The 21,853-nt window shown below is 51.2% G+C and overlaps 1 protein-coding gene across 1 annotated transcript; it reads right to left on the bottom strand.

The window, feature by feature from the left end:
• Nucleotides 1–9,773: 9,773 nt before the first annotated feature.
• On the bottom strand, nt 9,774–12,552 carry LOC148220893 (olfactory receptor 14J1-like). Its single transcript, XM_088180926.1, has 2 exons — nt 12,157–12,552; nt 9,774–10,962 (listed from the first exon to the last, which is right to left on the bottom strand). Exon 2 carries the CDS (start codon nt 10,937–10,939, stop codon nt 9,992–9,994), a length of 948 nt encoding a protein of 315 aa, XP_088037052.1. The 5' UTR covers nt 10,940–10,962; nt 12,157–12,552; the 3' UTR covers nt 9,774–9,991.
• Nucleotides 12,553–21,853: the final 9,301 nt, after the last annotated feature.

The following is a 21,853-nucleotide window of genomic DNA, read 5'->3' as shown; positions in this document are numbered from 1 at the left end:
ATGAGAAGCCTCCTCATTCTTAGTTACAATGTCTTATGTTCGTTTTTAGCCAATCAAATTCTTCTGTGAAGTTTCCCAGCATCCTTTTACACCAGTCATTAATTGCTTTCCTTCTCATGGCTTTGCCACAATGCATCATTTTTCAACCAATCCTATAACACTTCACAAACCTACATTGATATATCTTAAACTTCTAATTAACATTATAACAAGTTCTATTGCTAAGCTTTACAATCTTTTACTATCTTACTTAACATACTGCTTTGCTTACATAATGCATATTTCTGTTTGCTTAAAACATAGATCTAGTTATACTAAAAACTTATATTCCTGTTTTATATCTATTGTACTTTGAATGCTCTGGTTGTGTAAGATTTCTCCAAGGTCTTGGGTCAAACCTTGGATCCATCTCAATCTCTGAGCCTGTATGCACAAGGCCCTGAGAGCTCTCTGTGCCTGCATTTCCCACACCACCTGTCATCTCTGCCTCCAATTTCCTGCTCTCACTGGAACCTGGGGACACTTTTGCAGTCGTGTCCCTCAGTGGGACCCATGAATGGCATCAGAAACTTTGGAGTTCGATTCTGACTGAATTCTTCTGAAGTTTCCTAGCAATCCACAGTTCTGCCTTGATTTCCCTCTAATCTGGCGTAGTTCATCAGGAAGGTTTTCATCTCCAATTATGGAGAAATATGACAAAGGCCTTCTTAGAAATATCCATTCCAATTTTCTGGGGTATATTTTTATTACTGTTCTCTTTAGAGCAGATTTGATTGCAGCATTCTGTGATTGATATTTGTGAGAAATGGATTTGTAAAGGATTCTCAAAGCCTGACTGAAACTCACACAGTCTTGTACATCTGGATGCAAACTCTGAGATAAGGTGTGCTGACTCAAAAAGACCCTGGAATAGAGAAGACATTGGTGAGAGACAGATTGAACTAGAAACATGTTTCAAATGACGGCCTTGCAAAAAGACCAGATTTTTTAAAGAATTAGAACTGTGAAAGATGCATTGTGGTAAGAGGACATGGAGTAGAATACTCGGTGATTGGTTTTAGAAGTATTAGTACCATTGTGTGGCAAAAGCTAATAGGCTGAAAAGCATTTCTAAGGTATTGTAACCAGGAAATAACTTGGCTTCAGATAGAATGGCATTGAGTTTTACATGTCTTATGTTTCACCCTTCAATGAGACTGATAATGGAATAAAATCTTTTTTAAAAGTGCCTCTCAGTTTCCCCATCTCAGGCTCATTTCCACTCGGAAAAGAGGTCCAATATATTTGAATCCACATGGTAATTTGTAATCCTCATGGTCTATTCTTGTTCTGTCCTCAGTCTCCATGCAACCTAGCAAAGACTTCCTAGCTCCCATAGAGTGATCATTTCCTTGGGGCCTCTAAACCATGTCCTGGGAGAGCTGTGGGCCCTCCCAAAGGTGTTCAGCCTTGGAGATTTTGTGATTTAAGTCCAGCAATGGCTGAGTAATCTTTTTTCTTAAGGTTTTGTTGCCAGAATAATAGAGAATATCTTTAAACTTAATGAGGGCACATTTAGATTTTCCATAAGGATGAAATATTTATGATGAGGGTGGCTGGACACTGGCACAGGTTATTGCCCTCTGAATAGAAACCCCATCCCTGGAAGTGTCCAAGGTCAGGGGCTTTGTATTACCTGAATGAATGAAGGTGTCCCTGGGTAATGGACTGGGAGTTGGACCAGAGGCTTTTTTTGGTCTCTTCTCACTCAAACCATTTGACAATTTTTTTATTCTTCTATCCCCCACTGCTTCTCCACAGGGTACAGCCAGGGGGTGGTTGGGCTCTTCTTCCCAGGGAGCAGTGACAGGACAAGAGGATACAGCCCTAAGCTGTTCCAAGGGAGGTTTAGACTGGATATTAGGAAATGTTCTTCACAAAAAGGGTGATGGAGCATTGGAATGGGCCGCTCAGGGAGGTGGGTGAGTCATCGTTCCTGAAAGTGTTTAAGGAAAGACTGGATGTGGCACTGAGTGCCATGGTCTGGGTGACAAGGTGGTGTTGGGTCACAGGTTAGGCTTGATGCTCTCAAAGATCTTTTCCAGCCCGGGTGATTCTGTGATTCTGTGATGATTGTGACACTGCAGGGCTCTGAAGAAGCAAGGTCCCATTGTGACACCACTGGGCTAAATGGAACCAAGGTCCATTGATGACTCTGGGTCATTGTGGAACCACAGAGGCCACAGTGACACAGCAGGCTTTGTTGAACCAAGGGGCCATTGCTACACTTTGGGGACTGGTGGAACTGAGGGAACAATTTTGACACCTAGGTGACCCCTGGAACTAAGGGCCCACTGTGATACTGCAGGGCCTCATGTACTCAGACACCACGGGGACACTGACACTGCAGGGTGTCAGGGCACCAAGAATCCATTGTGACACTGCGGACCCTTGTGTCACCAGGGCTCCATTGTGACACTGTGCAAACAAGGAGTCCATTGTGGACCTCTGGAGCTTTATGGAATTTGAGGGCACCTGTGACTTCGTGGGGCCTCATGAAATCAAGAACACAGTTGTGACACTTTTTGGCCTCGTGGAAACATGAAGTCCATTGTGACACTGTGGAACCTGATGGAACAATGGGGCCATGGTGACACTGCAGGGCCCCATGGAACCAAAAGCCCAGTGTTAATCTTTGCGGCCTTGTGGAACCATGGAGACCACTGTGACACTGCTGGACCTCGCAACAGAGCCCCAGTTTTTCAAAGGCACATGAGTGCCAGCCCTCAGGAAGCCACGGCCAGCCAGATCTGTCTCTCCTGGCTGATTTCATCTGGGAATAATCTTTGAATATACGGAAATTTGGAGGACAAATACCAATTTTGGCACTGGACACCTGGAGGAGTTCTTTTCCATAGGAAGGAAAGCACAGAGACCCAGTGCTTCAGGGACAGATGAGAAGTGGCCCTGGACATATCAAGATCAGCTGGACTTGCCAGGTGGCCCCCAGGAGGCCCAGCCAGACCTGTTCAATGTTCCCTTGGTTCCATGGGGCCCTGCCGTGTGACAATGTTCTCCTTGCTTCTGAAGCATCACAATGGCCCCATGCTGCCATGACACCTTGCAATGTCACTGTGGGTTCTTGGTTCCACAAAGCCTTGAAGTGTCACAATGGCCCCTTGGCTTCATGTGCACTCGCTGTGTCACAATGGTTCCTCTGTATCACTATGGGTTCCACAAGGTCACCATAAACCCTTGGTTCCTTGGGGCCCTCGGGTGTCACAATGGTCTCCTTGGTTCCATGAGGCACCACAGTGTCACCATGGTGTCCTCGGACCCACATTGTCACAACTGACCCATGGTTCCATGGGGTTCCACAGTGTCACCATGGTGGGTGTCAGAGGCTGGATGAGCTCAATGTCCCAGACACCTCGGGATGCTCTGAATACTCTGTGTGGGGCCAGGGCCAGGTCTGGCCTTGGTTTGTGGTGGGACAGAGCCCCACCCCCAGCCCATGACTGGCACAGCTGTCAATCAATCACACAGCAGAGGTGATGTTAAGCCTGCTCTGATTGGCCAATCTGTCAATCACACAGTAGGGGCAGTGATAACCCAGCTCGGATTGGCTGAGCTGTCGATCAGTCACACACTAGCAGCAGGTACAAACCCTGACTCTGATTGAGCAAACAACTGGAAATCCCACCCAAAGGGCAGGCCCATACAGGCTCAGGGGATTAAAAGCTGGAGCTCGAGGTCAGCTGTGGTCTGGTTCCTGCTGTCTGCTGGGCATCTTCTGTGAGCCATGCTGGAAATTGAGCAGCTGTTACCTGTGTGCATTTCTGTCTATAGATCTTCTGTGCTTCTGTTGTTATCTATTTCTTTGTCTAATCCTGCTTACCTGGAACGTTTTTGGGTAATTTTACATCTTCAGGGTTAAAAGTTTTTAGCTTAAATGGTCTTGTGTTAATTAAGTTAATGCTATGAGAAGAGTTTTATAGTGGGTTGGAGCTTGTATAAATCCTTCTGCCCAAGTTCTTTGATTGTCTATATTTTGCCTGTAAAATTTTGTGTTATTTGGACCTCTTAGCTCAGTTGGTTGGAGCAGGGTGCTGGTATCACCGAGGTTGTGGGTTCAACCCGTGTGTGGGCCATTGACTCAAGAGTTAGACTTGATGATCCTTGTGGGTCCCTTCCTACCAAGAATCTTCTCTGAATCTGGCCATGTTGAGAATACCTGGCTGGGGTTTGTCCTGTGCACCAAACTTGACTAAAGGAACCTTTGGTTACCCCCAGCATTTCAGTGTTCTGGGGTGTTCCAGCCCTGCAGGCTCAGCATGGCCTCTTGTTTCCATCAGGCCCTGCTGTGTCACACTGGCCCTTGGTTCCATGAGCATCTGGAGTGTCACACAGCCTGATGACATTTGTCCTTGCTGCCCCTCCCATCTCACTGCCCCAGGAACAGCCCCGAGCCACCTGTGAGGGACAGGCCCTGCTGGCCCAGGCCTGGGCTCAGGCCTTGGCCTTTCTGCTTCCTCCAGCCAGCCCAGGCCTTGCTCAGCATTGCAGTTCCCTGCTCACAGCCTCGGGCTCCTGCAATCCTGCCCTCAAGGATCTGCTCTCACCAGTCCCTGGGGAGCCTTTGGCACTCCCTGCCCTCAGTGGGGCCACTGATGCTCCAAGGGACTTGGAGTTTTGCTTCTGACTCCTGGAGCAGCTTCTTCAACCTTCTCTCAGTCCCTTAGGGTCCTGCACTCAGCCCTAAATCCACCATGGGGATCATTAAATACAAAAAGTTCTCAGGAGCTCTTTGTCTTCCTTCAATTGTCATCAAGTCTGCAGGGCTTGTGCAGCTGCTTGGAGAATGCTTGGAGTTCTTTTAAGGAAGAAGATTTCAAAGTGCACCTCATTACTTTTTTTCTTTAATCATGTGAGCATTTTTTTTAGTTTTCATTTCTGAGAAGAGGGGATAAAAGCATTCCCCAAGTGATCTTGATACTGAATGTCTCCTTAGGAGGTGTGGGCCCACAGAAGAATGAGCCCCTTGCAGGCTGACCCTGTTTGGACAACCTGCTCCTCACCCCCAGCCTCACCATGTCTGACATCGCCCACCTGGGACTGACATCCCTGTGTCCTGCGGCAGAACCTTGTCCCCTGAGCTCTGCAGCTGGGTGTCCCAGCCCATTGCACCATGTCCCACCTGCTCTCCTCAGGGCTCTGCCTGCACACAGGCCCAGGAGAAGTTTTCCTGTTTGTGAAGACAGAATGGAAAAGCCTGAGCAGGTTTCCTAAACGACAAACCCCCACTGTAGAAGCACATGCTCAGTCCAAGCTGCCTGGAATAATGTCTCCTTTCTGCAAGGGTGAGTGTGAGCAGAAATGATCTCTGTAAGCAGAATTCTATGACCCTCTCCTTTCCCTGGATCTCTGTTGCAGATGGAAGCTGCTGGTACCATTCTCACCTTTAACCCCTCTTTTGAATGCAGAGAGTCCAGGTGTGTCAAGCAGGTGTCGCTCAGTTTATTCAAAGCTTTTGGATCCTCATGGAACCAAGGGGACCCTTGTGACACAGCAGGGGCTGATGGAACCAAGGAGACAATTGTGACAGTTGAGAGCCTCACAGAAACAAGGCTCCATTGTGACGCTGAAGGCAATTATGGAATCCACATCACTGTGACACAGCCGGGCCACATGGAACCAATGGTCCCTTATGACAATGCAGATCCAAGGAGACCATGGTGACACTATGGGACCGCATGGATCCAAGGGGCCACTGTGACACTGAAGAACTTCATGGAAGCCAGGGTGCAGTGTGACACAGCGGTGCCTGATTGGAACAAAGGAACCATTGTTGACAGCCCAGAAACTCCTGGAACCAAGGGGCTGTGGTGACACAGCAGGGCCACATGGAACCAAGGAGACCTGTGACATTTAGGAACCTAATGGAACCGAGGGTCCGCTATGACACTGCATAAACAAGGACACCATTGTGACACTATGGCAGTTCATGGAACCAAGCAGCCACTGTGACACTCCAGGGCCTCGTTGAACCAGGGAGACCATTGTGACACTCCAGAAACTCATGGACTAAGAGTTTATTGTGACAAAGCCCAGTCCCATGGAACCAATTGTCCATTGTGACAATGTGGATCCAAAGAGACCATGGTGACTCTATAGAACCTCATGGAACCTCATGGAACCAAGGGTCCATTGTGACACTCCACAGCCTCATGGAACCAAGGAGATCATTGTGACATCATGGAATCTCGTGGAACCAAGGGTCCATTGTTACAGTCCAGAACCAAGAAGACCATTCTGACAGTCCAGAACCTCATGGGACCAAGATTCCATTGTTATACAGTGGGGCTTCATGGCACCAAGGAGCCACTGAGACACAGCAGGGCCACATGGAACCAGTGGTCCATAGTGATACTGCGGATCCAGGGAGACCATGGTGATACCACAGAACCTCATTGAACCTAGAGTTCAGAGTGACACAGTAGAACCTCTTGGAATCAAGGCAATCATGTTAGGCTATGGAGCCTCATGGAACCAAGAGGCCATTGTGACATTGTGGGACCTCATTTGAACAAAGGACATGGTTGATGGGACAGAAGCTCATGGAAACAATGGGACATTGTGACATTGCAGAGCCCCATGGAACCAAGGAGACCACTGTGACACTGAGGAATCTTATGGAACCAAGCAGCCGTTTTCACACTGAGGAACCAAGGAGAGCATTGACAGTACAAAACCTCATGGAACTGAGAGGCCATTGTTATCCAGTGAGGCCTCGTGGAACCAAGGGGCCATGGTGACATTGTGGGTCCTCATGAACCAAATATTCATTGTGACATTGCAGGGCTGCTTTACCAATTGTCCATTGTGATACTGAGGATCCAAGAGACCGTGGTGACACTCTGGCAGTTCATGGAACCAAGGGGTTGTCGTGACACACCAAGGCCTCGTGGCACCAAGAAGAGCATTGTGGCAGTGCAGAACCAAGGAGGCCATTTTGACAGTACAGACCCAAATGGAACCAAGGGTCCATTGTTATATAGCAGGGCCCCATGGAACCAAGGGGCCATTGTGAAACTGTGCAAGGGCCATAATGGAGTCAAGGACAGCACTGACACTGAAACCCACAGGAAAGAACGTTTTGAACACAGTTTTGAATATCTGAAAACAGATATTCTTTATTACATCATGGTGGTCACCATGGCAAACCTTCCTCCATTTGAGTGCACTGAGCATTGAATGAACAGAGGTTTTATCACACACACTGGTTACATACTCCTTAGCTATTCCCACTTTCTTTGAATTTATTGGACATAGTTATACTCCTTATCACAAGTCCTTCTATGGTTCTTTGGGGTCTGTCTTCAATATCCAGTGCCCTTTTCAGGGAGCTTCTTCTCAACCTCCACTTTTGAGTTAGGGCAGTATTATTGTTTTTTATAATTTCTGCTTTATCTGCCTTGCAGAGCTGATCTGGCATCCTCCTTGCATTTTGTGTGACTTCTGTTTGCCTCAGCTACATCCTTTATCTGTTCTCCAAGGCTGTGCTGTTCTGTTCTCCTTGTCCTTGCCAAAAGTAAATGTTGTTCTGTTCTCCTGTCCTTGTCACAGTGCTCGCCCCACGAGGCGTGTTTGCAACCCCCTCCAAGCCATGGGCTTGGGGTGGGCAAGTGTTCTGAGGGAACAGGGATGGGACAGCTGGGCTGGATGACCCAAGGGATGTTCCATTCCATGGCACACCATGATCAGAAATTAACTGAGAGAAGCAACGGGCAAGGGGAGTAGGGAATTGATTTGTTTTTTAAGAACATTTTAATTCAAAACAGCACCTACACATACAGAATCCACTCCTGCTACAATATGGTTAAGTATTTTCTTGCTGCTAGGAGATTTCCTGTGGATTTGATTTTCTTCTGTGTATGGCCTTTGCTTTTTGTGCTTGCTTGGTTCGTGGGGTTTTTTGTTGTTGCGGGTGGGTCTTGCTTTGTTTTTTTTGTTTGGGTTTGATTTTTCCATATTAAACTGCCTTTTTTTCTGATACATAAAGTCAACTTTTTTTGTGCCTTGGTTGACACCTGATGGCAAGAGAAATTTACCCAACTCAGTCATTTTGCCAAATTACATTTTGCAGTCACCATTAACCAGATGAATTCGGTCACAGACTCCCTGCAACTTGGCAGCATCCACAAAGGAATTGAAAGTGCATTTCATGCCATTGTAGAGATAATAGAAATGTTCCACACTGGTGGTCCAGGGCTGGTCACTGAGGGATGTCACCAGGGAGTGGCTGCCAAGAGGACTCTGTGCCATGGATGACATTTGACCCTCATTATTCAGCCAAATTCCCACCCACCCCATGTTCCTCTCCTGCAGCCCAGCTCTCTCCAATCTGGCTCTGAGGAGAGCACAGCAGACCATGTCCCAGGCCTGGCTAAAGTCTGGGCACACAACATCCCCTTCTTTTCCCTCCCACAGGGGTTCTGCAATCCCTGCCTTGTGCTGCCAGTGCCTGGAATGGCTGCAGGAGGATTTGCCACCTGCCCTTCCCTGCTGAGCCTGACCAGTCTGTGACTGTCCCAGTGCCCCTCTCTGCCCTGTTTGCAGACTGGTTCCATGTCTGCCCTTCCCAAGTGCCCAGGACCCTCTGGGATGGCTCTGGCCTTTCCAAGGAGTTTGAGAGAGGTGTCACAGAGACACTGCCCAGCCTTCTCAGCATCCCTGACTCTAAAGGCCTTTTCCACATCCCTCAGCTCCTGGTCAGTGCCCAGAGCACAGCACAACCCTGTCCAGGTCCTCAGAGTGGTTCAGAAGGGAGGTAGCTCTGATTTCTTCCCAAAAAACCTACCATTCCAATTGTCTCTCTATGCAGTCCTTACCTGCCTTGAATATTTTTTCCTGGAACATCCCTGCCCGGGATGTTTCTTTCTATGCAATCCTCACCACAGCCCAGTAATGAATTCAGGTGGTTTCCCAGAGTGTAGTGGCCTCAAGGCAATGTTTGTGCCACTGGAACTGTGCCACCCCCGAGTGCTGATGATGGTGTTTGTGCTCACTCAGGTTCATCTCCCCCCACACACACGATGCACTGCTGAAATCTCCTCAGTACAGAGCAAACATGGTCTGCTGGCCTGGTCACTCAGTGTCCCTCCATGCAGGGACAAACAACCTCGTGCAACTGGGGGAGAGGCCAGTGCTGGGTGTGGTGATTGCAGGGGCTGGTGTGGGACAATTGCCCTGGGGCACCTTCCCAGGCTGTGCCCAGAACAAAGACACAGCCCAGGCCCTGCCCTGCTGCTCCCTCACGTCCATCCCAGGAGCTCTGGCTGTGCCAGGACACTGCTGTGTGCCCCCTGCACACTGCCCCTCTGCCCCAGGCACTGGGCTTTGCTTGGCCAGGGCATTCCTGGAGCACATTGCTGACAGAAGCTCTGGAGGAGAGCAAAGCCTTCCTGCCCTGCCCTCAGGAGATGCCCTTTGCTGATGGAGCTGCTGTGCTGGAGCCCAGCTGTGTCCCAGCAGTGCCTATGGCCTGTCCCTGCCTGTGGGCACAGCACGGACACACAGCAGGACAGTGACCAAGCTGCCAGAGCACTGCGGCCTCACAGCCACAGAAGGGCTGGCAAGGAGAGGGTGGAGTTGGGAAGAGCAGATGTGGGAAGAGCCAGGGCCATTGTCCCTGGCTGTGCTGCTGTGCTGGGAGTCTCTTCCCTCCACCTCTGCCCACAGGCACTGCATTGCAGAGACAGAGAAGGGCTGAGGAAGGATCCTGGAAACAGAGGGCAGGGCAGGCATTTGTTTTTATTTAAATGCACAGGTGAAAGACCTCTTGCATGTCTTTGTGTTTCAAATAAAAGGTAGATATTCATGTAGAAATGCAAAGAGTAACTCTACAGTATTTTGTAAGAAATATTACAACGATAGAAAAAGATACTGTAGAAAAAAAGGACAAATATGGAAAAAAAAAAAGGTGAGCTTCTAGAGAGTTACATTGTGAAGATTATGCAGCAGAAAAGTTTAATGCTTCAGAAAATACAGTCATCAATTTTCTCAGGGCATCCTTGAGCTCCTGGTTCCTCAGGCTATAGATGAGAGGGTTCAGGGCTGGAGGCACCACCGAGTACAGAAATGATAGGGCCAGATCCAGGGATGGGGAGGAGATGGAGGGGGGCTTCAGGTAGGCAAACGCTGCAGTGCTGAGAAACAGGGAGACCACAGCCAGGTGTGGGAGGCAGGTGGAAAAGGCTTTGTGCTGGCCCTGCTCAGAGGGGATCCTCAGCACAGCCCTGAAGATCTGCACATAGGAGAAAACAATGAACACAAAACAACCAAGTGCTAAACAGACACTAAAAATGAGAAACCCAAGTTCCGTGAGGTTGGAGTGTGAACAGGAGAGCTTGAGGATGTGTGGGATTTCACAGAAGAACTGGCCCAGGGCATTGCCATGGCACAGGGGCAGGGAAAATATATTGGCTGTGTGCAGCAGAGCATTGAGAAAGCCACTGGCCCAGGCAGCTGCTGCCATGTGGGCACAAGCTCTGCTGCCCAGGAGGGTCCCGTAGTGCAGGGGTTTGCAGATGGACACATAGCGGTCGTAGCACATGATGGTCAGGAGATAATACTCTGCTGACATGAAGAACACATAAAAAAAGAGCTGAGCAGCACATCCAGCAAAGGAGATGTTCTTGGTGTCCCAGAGGGAATTGTGCATGGCTTTGGGGACAGTGGTGCAGATGGAGCCCAGGTCGCTGAGGGCCAGGTTGAGAAGGAAGAAGAACATGGGGGTGTGCAGGTGGTGGCCGCAGGCTACGGTGCTGATGATGAGGCCGTTGGCCAGGAGGGCAGCCAGGGAGATGGCCAGGAAGAGGCAGAAGTGCAGGAGCTGCAGCTGCCGCGTGTCTGCCAATGGCAGCAGGAGGAAGTGGCTGATGGAGCTGCTGTTGGACATTTCCTCACTCTGGGCATTGTGGGCTGTTGAAAGAAGACATTGATAAGCTGTGACCAACTCCTTGACTCAATCCTATGCTATTTTCTTAGGAATCCCCTCAAAATACAGCTCTTATTGTTGGGGTAACTTTGCTAAACATTTTTCAGTTTGGGTATCTGTTGCTCCTGACTTACTGCCTCATCTTCAGCATTGCTCTCAGCCTGAAACACTGGGGAGCCCAAATGGAAAACATGGCTCCCTGTTCCCCAATGCAGTCAGTCCTGCTGGTCCCACACTGGTGCTCTTTGCTCATTTCACCTCCCTCTCTTTCATTGTGATTGCATTTAAATCATACTTAAAAAACTAAGTGGACTTTGAAGGCTCCAATTTCAAAATACTTTTCCACAAAGTCTTTTTAATTTTTTTGCAGATGGACAGAGAGAGAGATACCAAGAGTTGGCCTGGCTCTCTGTTGTCGGGAGTTATGCCTACTGGGAGAGGCTTCTCTCTATCCAGGCCTTGTCCCTGCCAGTGCTGCCAGAGCCCAGCCCAGCCCTGGGGGCTCAGCTCTGCCCTGCACACCCCTCCCAGCACAGGGCACTGCCCAGGGCCATCTCCCTGCCAGCAGGGCCTTAAGGGCAGCTCACACAAACTGAGATGCTGCAAGCCAAGGTGCTGCTGCTGCTGTCTGTAGGCACAGGAGGGTGAGGAGGCACTTTGTGAGGGAGATGTGAGGCAGATCTGCCGAAGCCCAGGGGGACAGTGCAGGAGTGTCAGTGACATAGACACACCTGACAGCCCCTTTGCCTTGCCTTGAGGAGAAAGCTGAGAGCAGCCCTGGCCATGCAGCACCATCTCCACAGCAGGAGGAATCTGCCCTGATGGGGGTGGCTCCTTCCACCTCCAACTTCTCCCCACAGTCCATGGGGAGCTGCCAGGCAGGCTGAGAGCTGCTCCTGGCAGGTGGCACATGGCCTGGGCTGGCCAAGAGCCCTGAGTGCTGCAGGAGCTGCTCTGCAGGACAGCCCTGGGCAGCCCTGGCTGCAGCCCCAGCTTCAGCCCCTGCAGCCGTCCCTGGCAGCAGGAGCCGTCCTGCCCTGTCCCTCTGACAGTGCCCAGGGCAGCCCCGCTCTGCAGCACATCCTCCCCAAACCAGAAATAGCAGCAGAACCATCCTTACATTCATGTCAGTGCTTTCATGGATCAGCTTTAGGAGATCCCTGCAGCCAAAGACTTACTGTGTCAGAAGTGGTGAAGATTTCTCCATGAATAAACTCAGAATAGTCCTTGCAGTTGCTTTAAGCTTCTGTCTGGTTCACTCCTCTCAGGTACATGCAGGCAGTGCCCTCAGCCCCAATGGGCTGGGAAAGGAGCTGTTCCTCAGTAGCAATGTCTTTTTGAAGCTTTCCTTCCTTGCCAGGAGCTGCCTCTGTGCCAGGAGCCCTCCCCAGCTCAGCAGCCCAAACACACAGCACAAGGACTTTAATGAATCTCTTGAGGCTTTAGTTTGCTTTACATTATAATCATTCCCTGAGAGAGTGTTCCAAAATCTTCTCAAGAACTCAAATTAAAATACTGAAGTTTCTTGAAGTTTTAAGGGGTCCCAATGAGGGACAGGACTGAGCAAGTGTCCCCAGGTTCCAGTTAGAGCAGGAAATTCGAGGCCAAGATGACAGGAGGGAACAAAGAAATGTCAAGTCTTTCCCTTTTGACACCAACTCTTTTAGTATTTTATGCAATGATGCCCCCAATTATCTACTTTAATTAGTCCCTTGAGAGCTTTGTATTGACATTCAGTGGGGCTCATTAATACTTTGAGATACTCAAGATTGGGTTTTGCTTTTGCCTTGGAATCTCTGAGAGCTTTGTGCAATCATGGCCTCCAATTATCTGCTTTAATGAGTCCCTTGAGAGCCTTTGTCAGTAACAACACTCAGTGGGGCTCATTAACACTTCAAGGCACTCGGGGTTAATTTAGGTTCTACTTTTTGACATTGAGTCTCTGAGAGGTTTGTGTAGTGATGGTCTCCAATTATCTGCTTTAATTAGTCCTTTGAGAACCTTTGTCAGTAATGATACTCAGTGGGGCTTATTAATGCTTCAAGGTACTCAGTTTTTTTAAGGTCCTTGGAGTTTCCCTTTTGACACCAACTCTTTTAGTAGTTTATGCAATCATGGCTCCAATTATCTGCTTTAACAAGTCCCTTGAGAGCTTTGTACTGACACTCACTGGGGCTCATTAATACTTCAAGGAACTCCAGTTTTTTAAGGTACTTTCCTTTTTCCTTTCTTTTCTCAGTTCCTCCAAAGAGAGTCCATGAGGCGCCTGTGTAGGGGATGGACCTCAGTGGGACCCATTAATGCTTTGAGACACTTTGGGTGTTTCTTCTGACTTGGACTCCTGGAAAGGTTTGTGCAATCTCCTCTCAGGCCCTGAGGTTCAAGGGCTCAGCACCAAATGCAGCACGGGGCTGATTGGGATCAAGCAAGTCCTGACAAACCATGGCTCTGCCTTGATTTCCCTCTGGTCAAGAACATATCCAGCAATTAGTTACACTGAGTATTTCGGCTACTTTGATCTTTACATGTTCATCACAATTTTCATGACTAATCCTTGGTAAAACTCTAGAGGTGTTTCTGGCAAACAAAGATTCTGGCTGCCTATCAAGATACAATTTACAGACTTCAGTAGCACTTTAGTGACACGGCTCTTCATTCTTTTTCCTCAGTCTCATTTGGGTTAGGAACAATAATTCTGTTGCCCATGGAGCTGATGCCTTTTTAATTCCAGAATAATGTCCCCAAGGTCCTTTGCTGTTCAGCTCTACTGTGCTGTCTGTGGCTGACAAGGCTTGGTGGGGTCCTTTCCCCTCTGGCTGGAGAGGTGCCAGGTCCCAGTCCCTGAGGGCACCCAGGCTCCTGGATGGAATTTGTGTGGAATTCCACATCCTCAGAGTCACATCAGCCTTCACATGGAGCCCCGTGGATCATTTTCCAAAGAGCTGTTGGGGCAAACAGGGAGATTTGGTCTGGCAGGATCTGTAAAACAATATCCCATAACATCCACTTGTTCTGGCAGAACACTTGGCTGCAGGGACACATTCCCATTGTTCTCAGCCAGGTTTCAGGAGTCAAACAGTGTTGTCTTTCCCCAGAGCTGTTCCTTCAGCTGGCCTGGGAGGGCCATTGGGCCTCTGCACCCACACTCTGGCTCCATTATTAGGACTGGTGCATCCAAACCCTTTATCTCCATCAACAGCAGTGATTTGAGCTGGATGTCCTTTTTTCACAGTTGTTTTAAAAACTGCAATATCAATAATTGTGCTACCCTTCCACAATTGAATATGGGGTTGAATAATCCAATTGTTCACTACTGTTTAACAGAACTACTTCAATTTCTCTTTGATAATCTGCACCAATTCCTCCTCCCATGACATGAACAATTTCAAGGCCAAGCTTGACTGAGCAATCATCAAACCAAAGTGCCCTGGAGGAATCTGAATCACTATTCCAGTATTGATAACTCTCATTTGCTCCTGGTTTATCCTAATTAATTCCTATGCATGAAGGCCCAGCCCTGCAGCCTCTGGGGTGGCCCTGTCAGGGGCCATCACACCCAGAATAATTTCCCAGGCAGTCACAGTGTCACTGTCCTTGGCTGTATTTGCAAACTGGGTGCAGCCATGCACATCCAGGGGGTTCCCATTTCCCAGTGGGGCCATTGTTAAGGGTATGGGGCACATCTGGGAGATGGGATTTTCATTGTGACATGTTCCCATCTCCTATTTTTTTTTTTTAACTGCTCTTGTAAAAATCCCTTTCATCTGTTCACTCAATCCTGTAGCCTGTAGGTATTCTGGTATATGAGAAACCCAACAGTCTTCTTTACTGTATTTTTCAAAGGAACAGATGAAGCATTCCACATCCTAGTGTCAGCAAACCCTGTAAAAACTGCCAATTTCATCCTTTCCTCTTTCATTCATTGTACACAATCTCACAGAGTTCACCAGGGATATTTGGGTCCTGGCCAATAATTTTCAGTAGGGTATTTAGTGTTACATCCCTGAGCAGCCAAAGCTAACAAATTAGTATTTAAAGCATTATTTTACAATGTCATTATATATATGTTAAAGTATATACAATAAATTTTTGTTATATTTTATATATGTATGTAATGATTTATTATATTATTACTCTTTTTCCTTTGCACAAATTAATCCAAATTCAAGATTAAAAACCTTTTCTATCACTCCATGTAGGAGCATTTTGACAGCAATCACTCCCTCTGTTGGTGCTTTTTCTGGGATGCTGTTAACAAAATTCATCCTCATCTTTCCAAACTCATGAGTTCTTTTCATTTTTCCATATTTTAATACATCCAGTGGTTCAGCTTCTTTCAGCTGCCTTCCCCATTGCTCACACAGTGCTCCAACCTCAGCCCACTGCAGAGCCAGCAAACTCTAGGGAAGGTTTTCCCTATACCTGGGAATTCCAGACAAGACTGATTCCTTACATTTACATTTAAAAAGCAACATTTTGTGGTGATCTGGCCAGACTACACCAGCTTTGTTTTAGCAGTGGGCAGGGGCAGCAGCAGAGACACAGACACAAGTTCAGCAATCAGTGTCATTTACTGCAGTTCAAAGCAGCAAAGAATCACAAAAGGAGAAGCTCAGCAATGCAGCCAACCATCAGCACCAAAGATTGCCTGCAGGGATTAAGAGACAGCACCAGTCACCCTCAGACTTTGCCATCAGCCAGGTGCACACATCAGCTGGGGAAGCTGTCACAGCCAAGGACTGCAGAGCCACTCCTGGACACTGGGAATTCCTGCAGGTGCCTCCAGCCACAGGGGAGGCTTCCAACCCCGCTGTGAGAGGGCCCAGCTCTGACAGTGCTGAATAAACAAACTGACAGCACTTCTAGTGCAGGAACAGCTGCTTTCATTCTCCTCTTGGGCTCCTCCCAAAGCCTGGCCAGGGCTCAAGGAGGAACCAAGGGAGCTGACTTTGACCATACAGCCCCAAACAAGGCCAGATGTCAGATTTCATGGCCTTGTCTGGTTTCTAAATGCACAAAGGTCAATCCATGTTTCATTAATGAGTGGATACATCTATCACAGCACTAATGACCATGTATATTTGCTAATACAAGGATAACCTTTGGTTGGAAGGTTCATCCTGAGGTCACCTTTGGCTCAGGGCCTGTTGTCCAGGCCTTGGCACTTCAGGGACTGGGTTTAGTGCTGGGCTTGACAGTGCTGGCTGAACAGCTGGACTCCATGTGCTCAGAGGTCTTTTCCAACACAAAGGATTCTATAATTCCAGGATTCCATCTGCTGCATTCAGTTAGGTCCATGTTGGCAGCATTACCTTGGTCAAAAGTTCCCTCTTGGTCAGCTCATGTGGCCTAAGGCTTCAGCTCCTTTAGCTCCTGGTGCTGAGCTGCTCATGCTGAACGAGATGGCTCAGAGAGAAGAATACAGTTCATCCAATTCCTCCTGGGACACTGAGAGGGGAGGCTGTGGAAACTGGAGCATTGTTTGCTGTGCTCTCCTCTCTGCCCTTCACACCTTTCAGCACTTTGAAGCAGCCAAGAGCTTTCTCCAAGGGTGCAGTGAAGCAGCTGCTCCTGCTCCCAGCTCTGGCTCTTCCCACTCTCTGACCTTGACTGGTTTTGTCCCTCTTGCTGTGCCCTCTGTTCCCCCTGTGCTCGGTGGCTGCTGCCCAGGACTGTGGCACTGGCACAGATCAGGGGCTCCAGCCCCTCCTTTCTGTGCCCTTGGAGCTGCCTGCTCACAGCAGCCTTTTCCATCTGGAAGCTCCACACGGACAGGGAGTCCCCACCTCTGTTCCCTGCACAACCTCCAGGAGCCCAGGGCTGCCATCTCCAGTCCCTGCTGGCCCTGGGGGCTCCCAGGTGGCCCAGGCTGCTGTGACACCACTGCACTCGGGAGGGAAGAGTGGCAGGGGCTGTGCTGAAAGTCAGGTCCATGTGCTGCTGCTGCTGCTGCTGCTGCTGCTGCTGTGGGGGTCGTTTGTCCAGCCCTGCCCCAGAGTCAGGGATCAGATCCAGGCCCTGCTGCTGCTCCCTCGGGATCAGCCACAATTTGGGGGTTGCTGTCAGTGCCAGCAGAGGCGGTGGCTGCAGCAGTGGGTGCTGACAGTGCCCCAAGCCCCGGGGCCAGAGGGGTCCCTGCGCTGGGGGCTGGGAGGGAGCTGCCCCTTGTTCTCCCTCTGCCCCACACAGAGCTGGGCTGGGCACAAGTGGGGCAGCACAGCAAACAGGGAGCCTGTCAGTCCCTTCCAGCCCTGTCTGCTCAGAGTTTGGCCCTTGCAGCTCCAGGTGGACAAAGGCAGCTGCTCCTGGTCCCTCTGTGTGTCCCCGTGCTCTGCAGTGCTGCTCCATCAGTCTGTGCCCAGCAATGGGGAAAAGCCTCAGCCCTGCAGGGCCAGGAGCTGCCGGGCTCTGCCTGAGCAGCTCAGCCAGCGGGAAGGAGCTGCTCCTCATGGGAACCAGGAGCAAAGGACACTCCTTTTTTATGGCATGTTTTCTGTTTTAAGGAAAAGAAAAAGGAAAAAGAAAAGAAAAAAACCTCTATAAAATGTGAAAGATAAAAACACACAAGTGTGCAGGGAAACATTTTCTGTAACTTGGAATTAAGAGGTAACAGATTCTCTGAAACAGAAAACTCATTTATTGATTTGGTAAATGAGCTGCTGGCATTGATGCATCTTACTGGCCTCAGTAACCTTTTTAAAAAAGATTTTGGGGTTTGTTTCCAATATTATTATTTTAAATTGTGGTGAAACTGGTGGGAAGCAAGAAGAAATTCCTTTGTGCCCTGTCAGCTCCAAGCAGGACTGGGAATTTAAATTCTGTCACAACCCAAATCCTTCAGAAGACTCACTTCCTTCGCACTGTGAATGAGCTGCACATTCCCTTTGAAATTACCAGGAGTTTCTTAAAGAAAGTCTCACTTATGGCTTTTTGCTTGGTTTGGAAGTGCAGAAGGGCAATTCTCCATCCCTCAGCTCCAGACTGCACTGCCTTAGGAGCACGGCCCACTCGACAGGTTTTGTCCACTCGGGGCACTTCTAGAGGAAGAAGAAAGTGCAATTGCACAATTGCAGCCAAGAAGGAATGAAGAGTGGGACCAACAAAACCTCCCGTGGAGATCCAGGTGTTCAGCTGGGACTGTGGAGAGTTTGGGCTCTTGCCAACTGGATGTGTGTCCCTAACTGCAGTGTCTTGGCCTGCAGGAGAGTCTCCCTCACCTGCAGAAGCACAAAGCTCAGGTGGTGAGCTCGGAATGGGTTTGTCTGATGCAAAGCTGTCAGAGCCATGTGAGGGCAGAGCGGGCCCAGCCGTGCCCAGGGCTGAGCCCAGCAGAGCCCTGGCAGAGCCCAGAGCAGCCTCAGCATCCACAGAGCCCGGCTGCAAGGAGAGAAACCAGAAACCGCCCGTCAACTGAAGGCTCCTGTCCCCCTTGTCCCAGCTCCCGCCGTGCCCAGGCCATGCTGGCCGTGCCCAGAGCGGTGCCCAAAGCTGCCCATCATTGCTGCCTTGGGCACAGAGCAGGAGGGCAGGACTGTGCCCAGCCTGCAGCCAGCCATGGCACATCCAGCCCCTCAGCAGCTGTCACAGCAGGATGCTCCTGTGCTCGCTGCCATCTCCCAAAAGCTCTTATCTCACCCTGCCAAGGAGACGGGGACCCGCCTCACGCCATCGCTGCTGGAAGAAAAGCTGGTCCCAAACGATGTCCTCAGCCTTCTCCAAGGACACGGCCCATCCACGCTGCAGCTGGGCCCAAGCACTTCCTGATCCACACTGGACACCACCTAGAACACTTCCTTTAGAGAAACAAATGACAAATGAATGAAAATAGATTACAGACAAAAAGGGGAGACACGAGAAAAGGTAAAAAATCTTATCTCTGTCAGGGGCTGGAGGAAGGCCCAACCTCTACATGCCAGGGAAAAATTCACCCAGGGGTGAGGGAAGCCCATGGGTTTTCCCTTTCCCCCTGCACTGCCCCCAAAAGTAATGGTGATCTCAAAGCAAGCAAGGGCAGTGGAGCAGCCCAAGCCCTTCCTTGCCTGCAAAGCAAAGCAGCCATGCACAGTTCTGCAGTCCCACCTCTGCTGCTGCCATGGGCTTTGTTTGTGTCAGGCTGGCTGCCCCAGCTCCAGCCCCAGCCCAGGGCACGGTGGGTGCTGGGGGCTGTTGCCAGGGCCAGGAGCCAACTCCCATTTTGTACCCAGCCCAGCCCATCGCCCCAGCCCTGCCAAAAAGCAGCTCGGCAGCCGATGGAAGAATCCGTTTTATCCTCCCCAGCAAAGGGGGAACCTGTGCAATGCCCAAGTCTGGGAGCATCCCCCTGGGTCTGCACTCATCTGCAAATTCGCTGTGGAGCCTGGCTTTGAAGAAGGTGCCAGAATCCAAGTCCATCATCTTCAGCTTTTCTGTGGCCAGGTGGAGGAAGAGGCTGTCATCCTTGATGTCTTCCTTGCTGTCCCCAGCAGCAGCAGCCCCACCTGGTACAGCTTCTCCAGGGGCTCCTTCTCCTTCCCTGGGGCCAGACCAGGCTGTCAGTGTTCTGCCCAGGGCCCCAGCCATCAATGAACCAGACAAGCAAACCCAGGGTGGATGGTGGCCACCAGTTCTTGCCACACCAGGTCTCCAGCTCAGCTCCAGCCCAAGAGCTGCGTGTTCCCTTCTGATGATCCCTGCCCAGAGCTACAGCAGGACAAAACCAGTCTGGTTTGCTTTGCCACTGATTGCCAAGAGATGTGTGCAGCTGTTGCCTGCCAGGCTCCTGGATCCAACTTTGCCCGTGGATCTGTCCCATCTTCTAGGGCAGATGAACACCCTGCAGCCAAGAATCACTGAAAAGGTCTTCTAAGGACAGCCTGTCCAAGGGTTGCATGGACAAACACCTCTTAATAACATCTTGGCACTCTGAAGACAGAAACCAGAAAGCACCAGTCAGTTGGAGAAGCTGTCCCCCCATTCCTGTTCCCAGGCCATGCTGGGTGTGCCCAGGGTTGTGCCTAAACTTCCCCATGAATTCTCTGTTTGGAGGAGAGCAGGAGAGCAGGACATGTGCCACCTCCTCAGCAGCTGCCAGAGCAGGATGCTCACGAGCCTGCTGCTGTCTCCCAGCACTGGTATTCCCCCCGTGCCCAGAGATGAGGATCCACCTTGAGAGAGCCCTCGTGGGAACAGGATCCATCCCCAGATGATCTCCTGGCCCCTCCTGAACGGCTGCTTCCCCATGACCAGGTGGTACAGCAGGAGGCCCAGGGACCAGATCGTTGCTGCCGCGCCATGGTAGCGTTGGTGGTGGATCCACTCTGGTGGGCTGTAGGACAGGGCTCCTATGGAATACAGATGGAGTTCATCAGGGGGATGCTGCTGCTCCCAGAGCCTGGTCCCAACATCCCTGGGCATGTGGGGGCTGCCCCAGTGGCACAGGGTGTGACCCACTGTCCTCTCGCCAGCACCTGGGACTTGTGTACAAACTCGGGGTTGGAAAAGAATCCACTGGTGCTGAAAGAGGGCAGCAGAAGCCCTAGGGAGGCCCAAGCATGACATGCAAAAGAAAACCCCACCCAGAGGTGGAGAAAACTCTTCTCCCTGCCTGCATGGCCTCCAAAAAATGTTAATAAGCCAAGGCAAACAAGGGGAGAGTAGCAGTTCAAGTTCTTCCTTGCCTGCACACCAAAGTGAGCAGTGCATGGGTCTGGCCCCCCTCTCTGCTACCCCCATGGGGTTTTTGTCAGCCTGGCTGCCTCAGCTCCAGCCCAGCCCAGGGCAGAGTGGGTGATGAAGGCTGTCAGCAGGGCTGGGAGCTGGCACCCCTCACACCCCCACCCAAATCAATTTGGCTCAAGCATTGATCCCACCCCGGCTGCAATAGGGGGAAGCCCCGGTGCTACACCCAGGCTGGGCCATGAGATGCCCAGGAGCATCCCCTGGGAGGGCTCATCTGCAAACTGCGTGTAGGCTGTGTCCTGGAGGAAGGTGCCACAGCCAAAGTCGATCAGTTTCAGCAGCTCGGTGGCCAGGTCGAGCAAGATGTTCTCTGCTTTGATGTCCCTGAGCAGGACCCCGCAGCTGGTGCAGTGCACAGCCTCCAGCACCTGCTGGAACAGCTCCCGCACCTCCTGCTCCAGCAGGAATCTCCGCTCTGCCTGCAAACCCGAGAGGTCCTGGCACCGCTCCGGACGCTCCAGCACCAACAAGAAGCTGTTGGGCAGCTCAACCCAACCCACTCCAGGAGCTGAATGACCCCAGCACACCCAGAGGACACCTTGGCCAGCAGCACGATCTCCAGGGGCACGATCTCAGTGGGGCTGGGGACGTGCCAGGGCTCTGGGACCCCTCAGCCAGCCCGGGATGCTCTGCATCAGGGATGCAGCACTCAGCCCACGCCCGCTCTCCCAGCAGCGAACCCAGCCGGTACCGCTCCTTCAGGCCCTGCTGCGCCTTCCCTGCCGGCGAGACGCGGCTGTCAGCGCTCGGCCCGGGGCCAGGAACGGCCCCCGAGCGCCCCTCAGCCGCCCCGGGCCGGGCAGCCCCAGGCGTTCGCTCTGTGGAACGGGACAGCGGCGGCTCGGGGCCGGCGGCCGCGCTGCCGAGCGGCGGAGCTCGGGCCGGGGGAGCCGCAGCGCAGGCGGCGGGAGCGGCCGCGCCGCGTGTGTCCTCCACGGGCCCCGGGAGGAGCCGGGGCCGGGGCCGGGGCCGGGGACGGGACAGGCGGAGCCAAAGGGAGGCGATGCCGCCCCAGCCCCAGGCACTGATGCCCGCCCAGCAGCGGCACCGGCAGCACGGGCAGAGCCGGGCGGAGGCGAGACCGCGGCGGGACGGCCGGGGACGGGGACGGGGCCGGGGCTGGGGACGGAGACGGGGCCGGGGCTGGGGACGGAGACG

Source organism: Sturnus vulgaris, chromosome 30 (assembly GCF_052056855.1).
Source record: "Sturnus vulgaris isolate bStuVul1 chromosome 30, bStuVul1.hap1, whole genome shotgun sequence".
NCBI classification, from domain to species: domain Eukaryota; kingdom Metazoa; phylum Chordata; class Aves; order Passeriformes; family Sturnidae; genus Sturnus; species Sturnus vulgaris.
The sequence above is the reverse complement of the archived record's forward strand: the minus strand, read 5'-3'. Positions and strand labels throughout refer to the sequence as shown.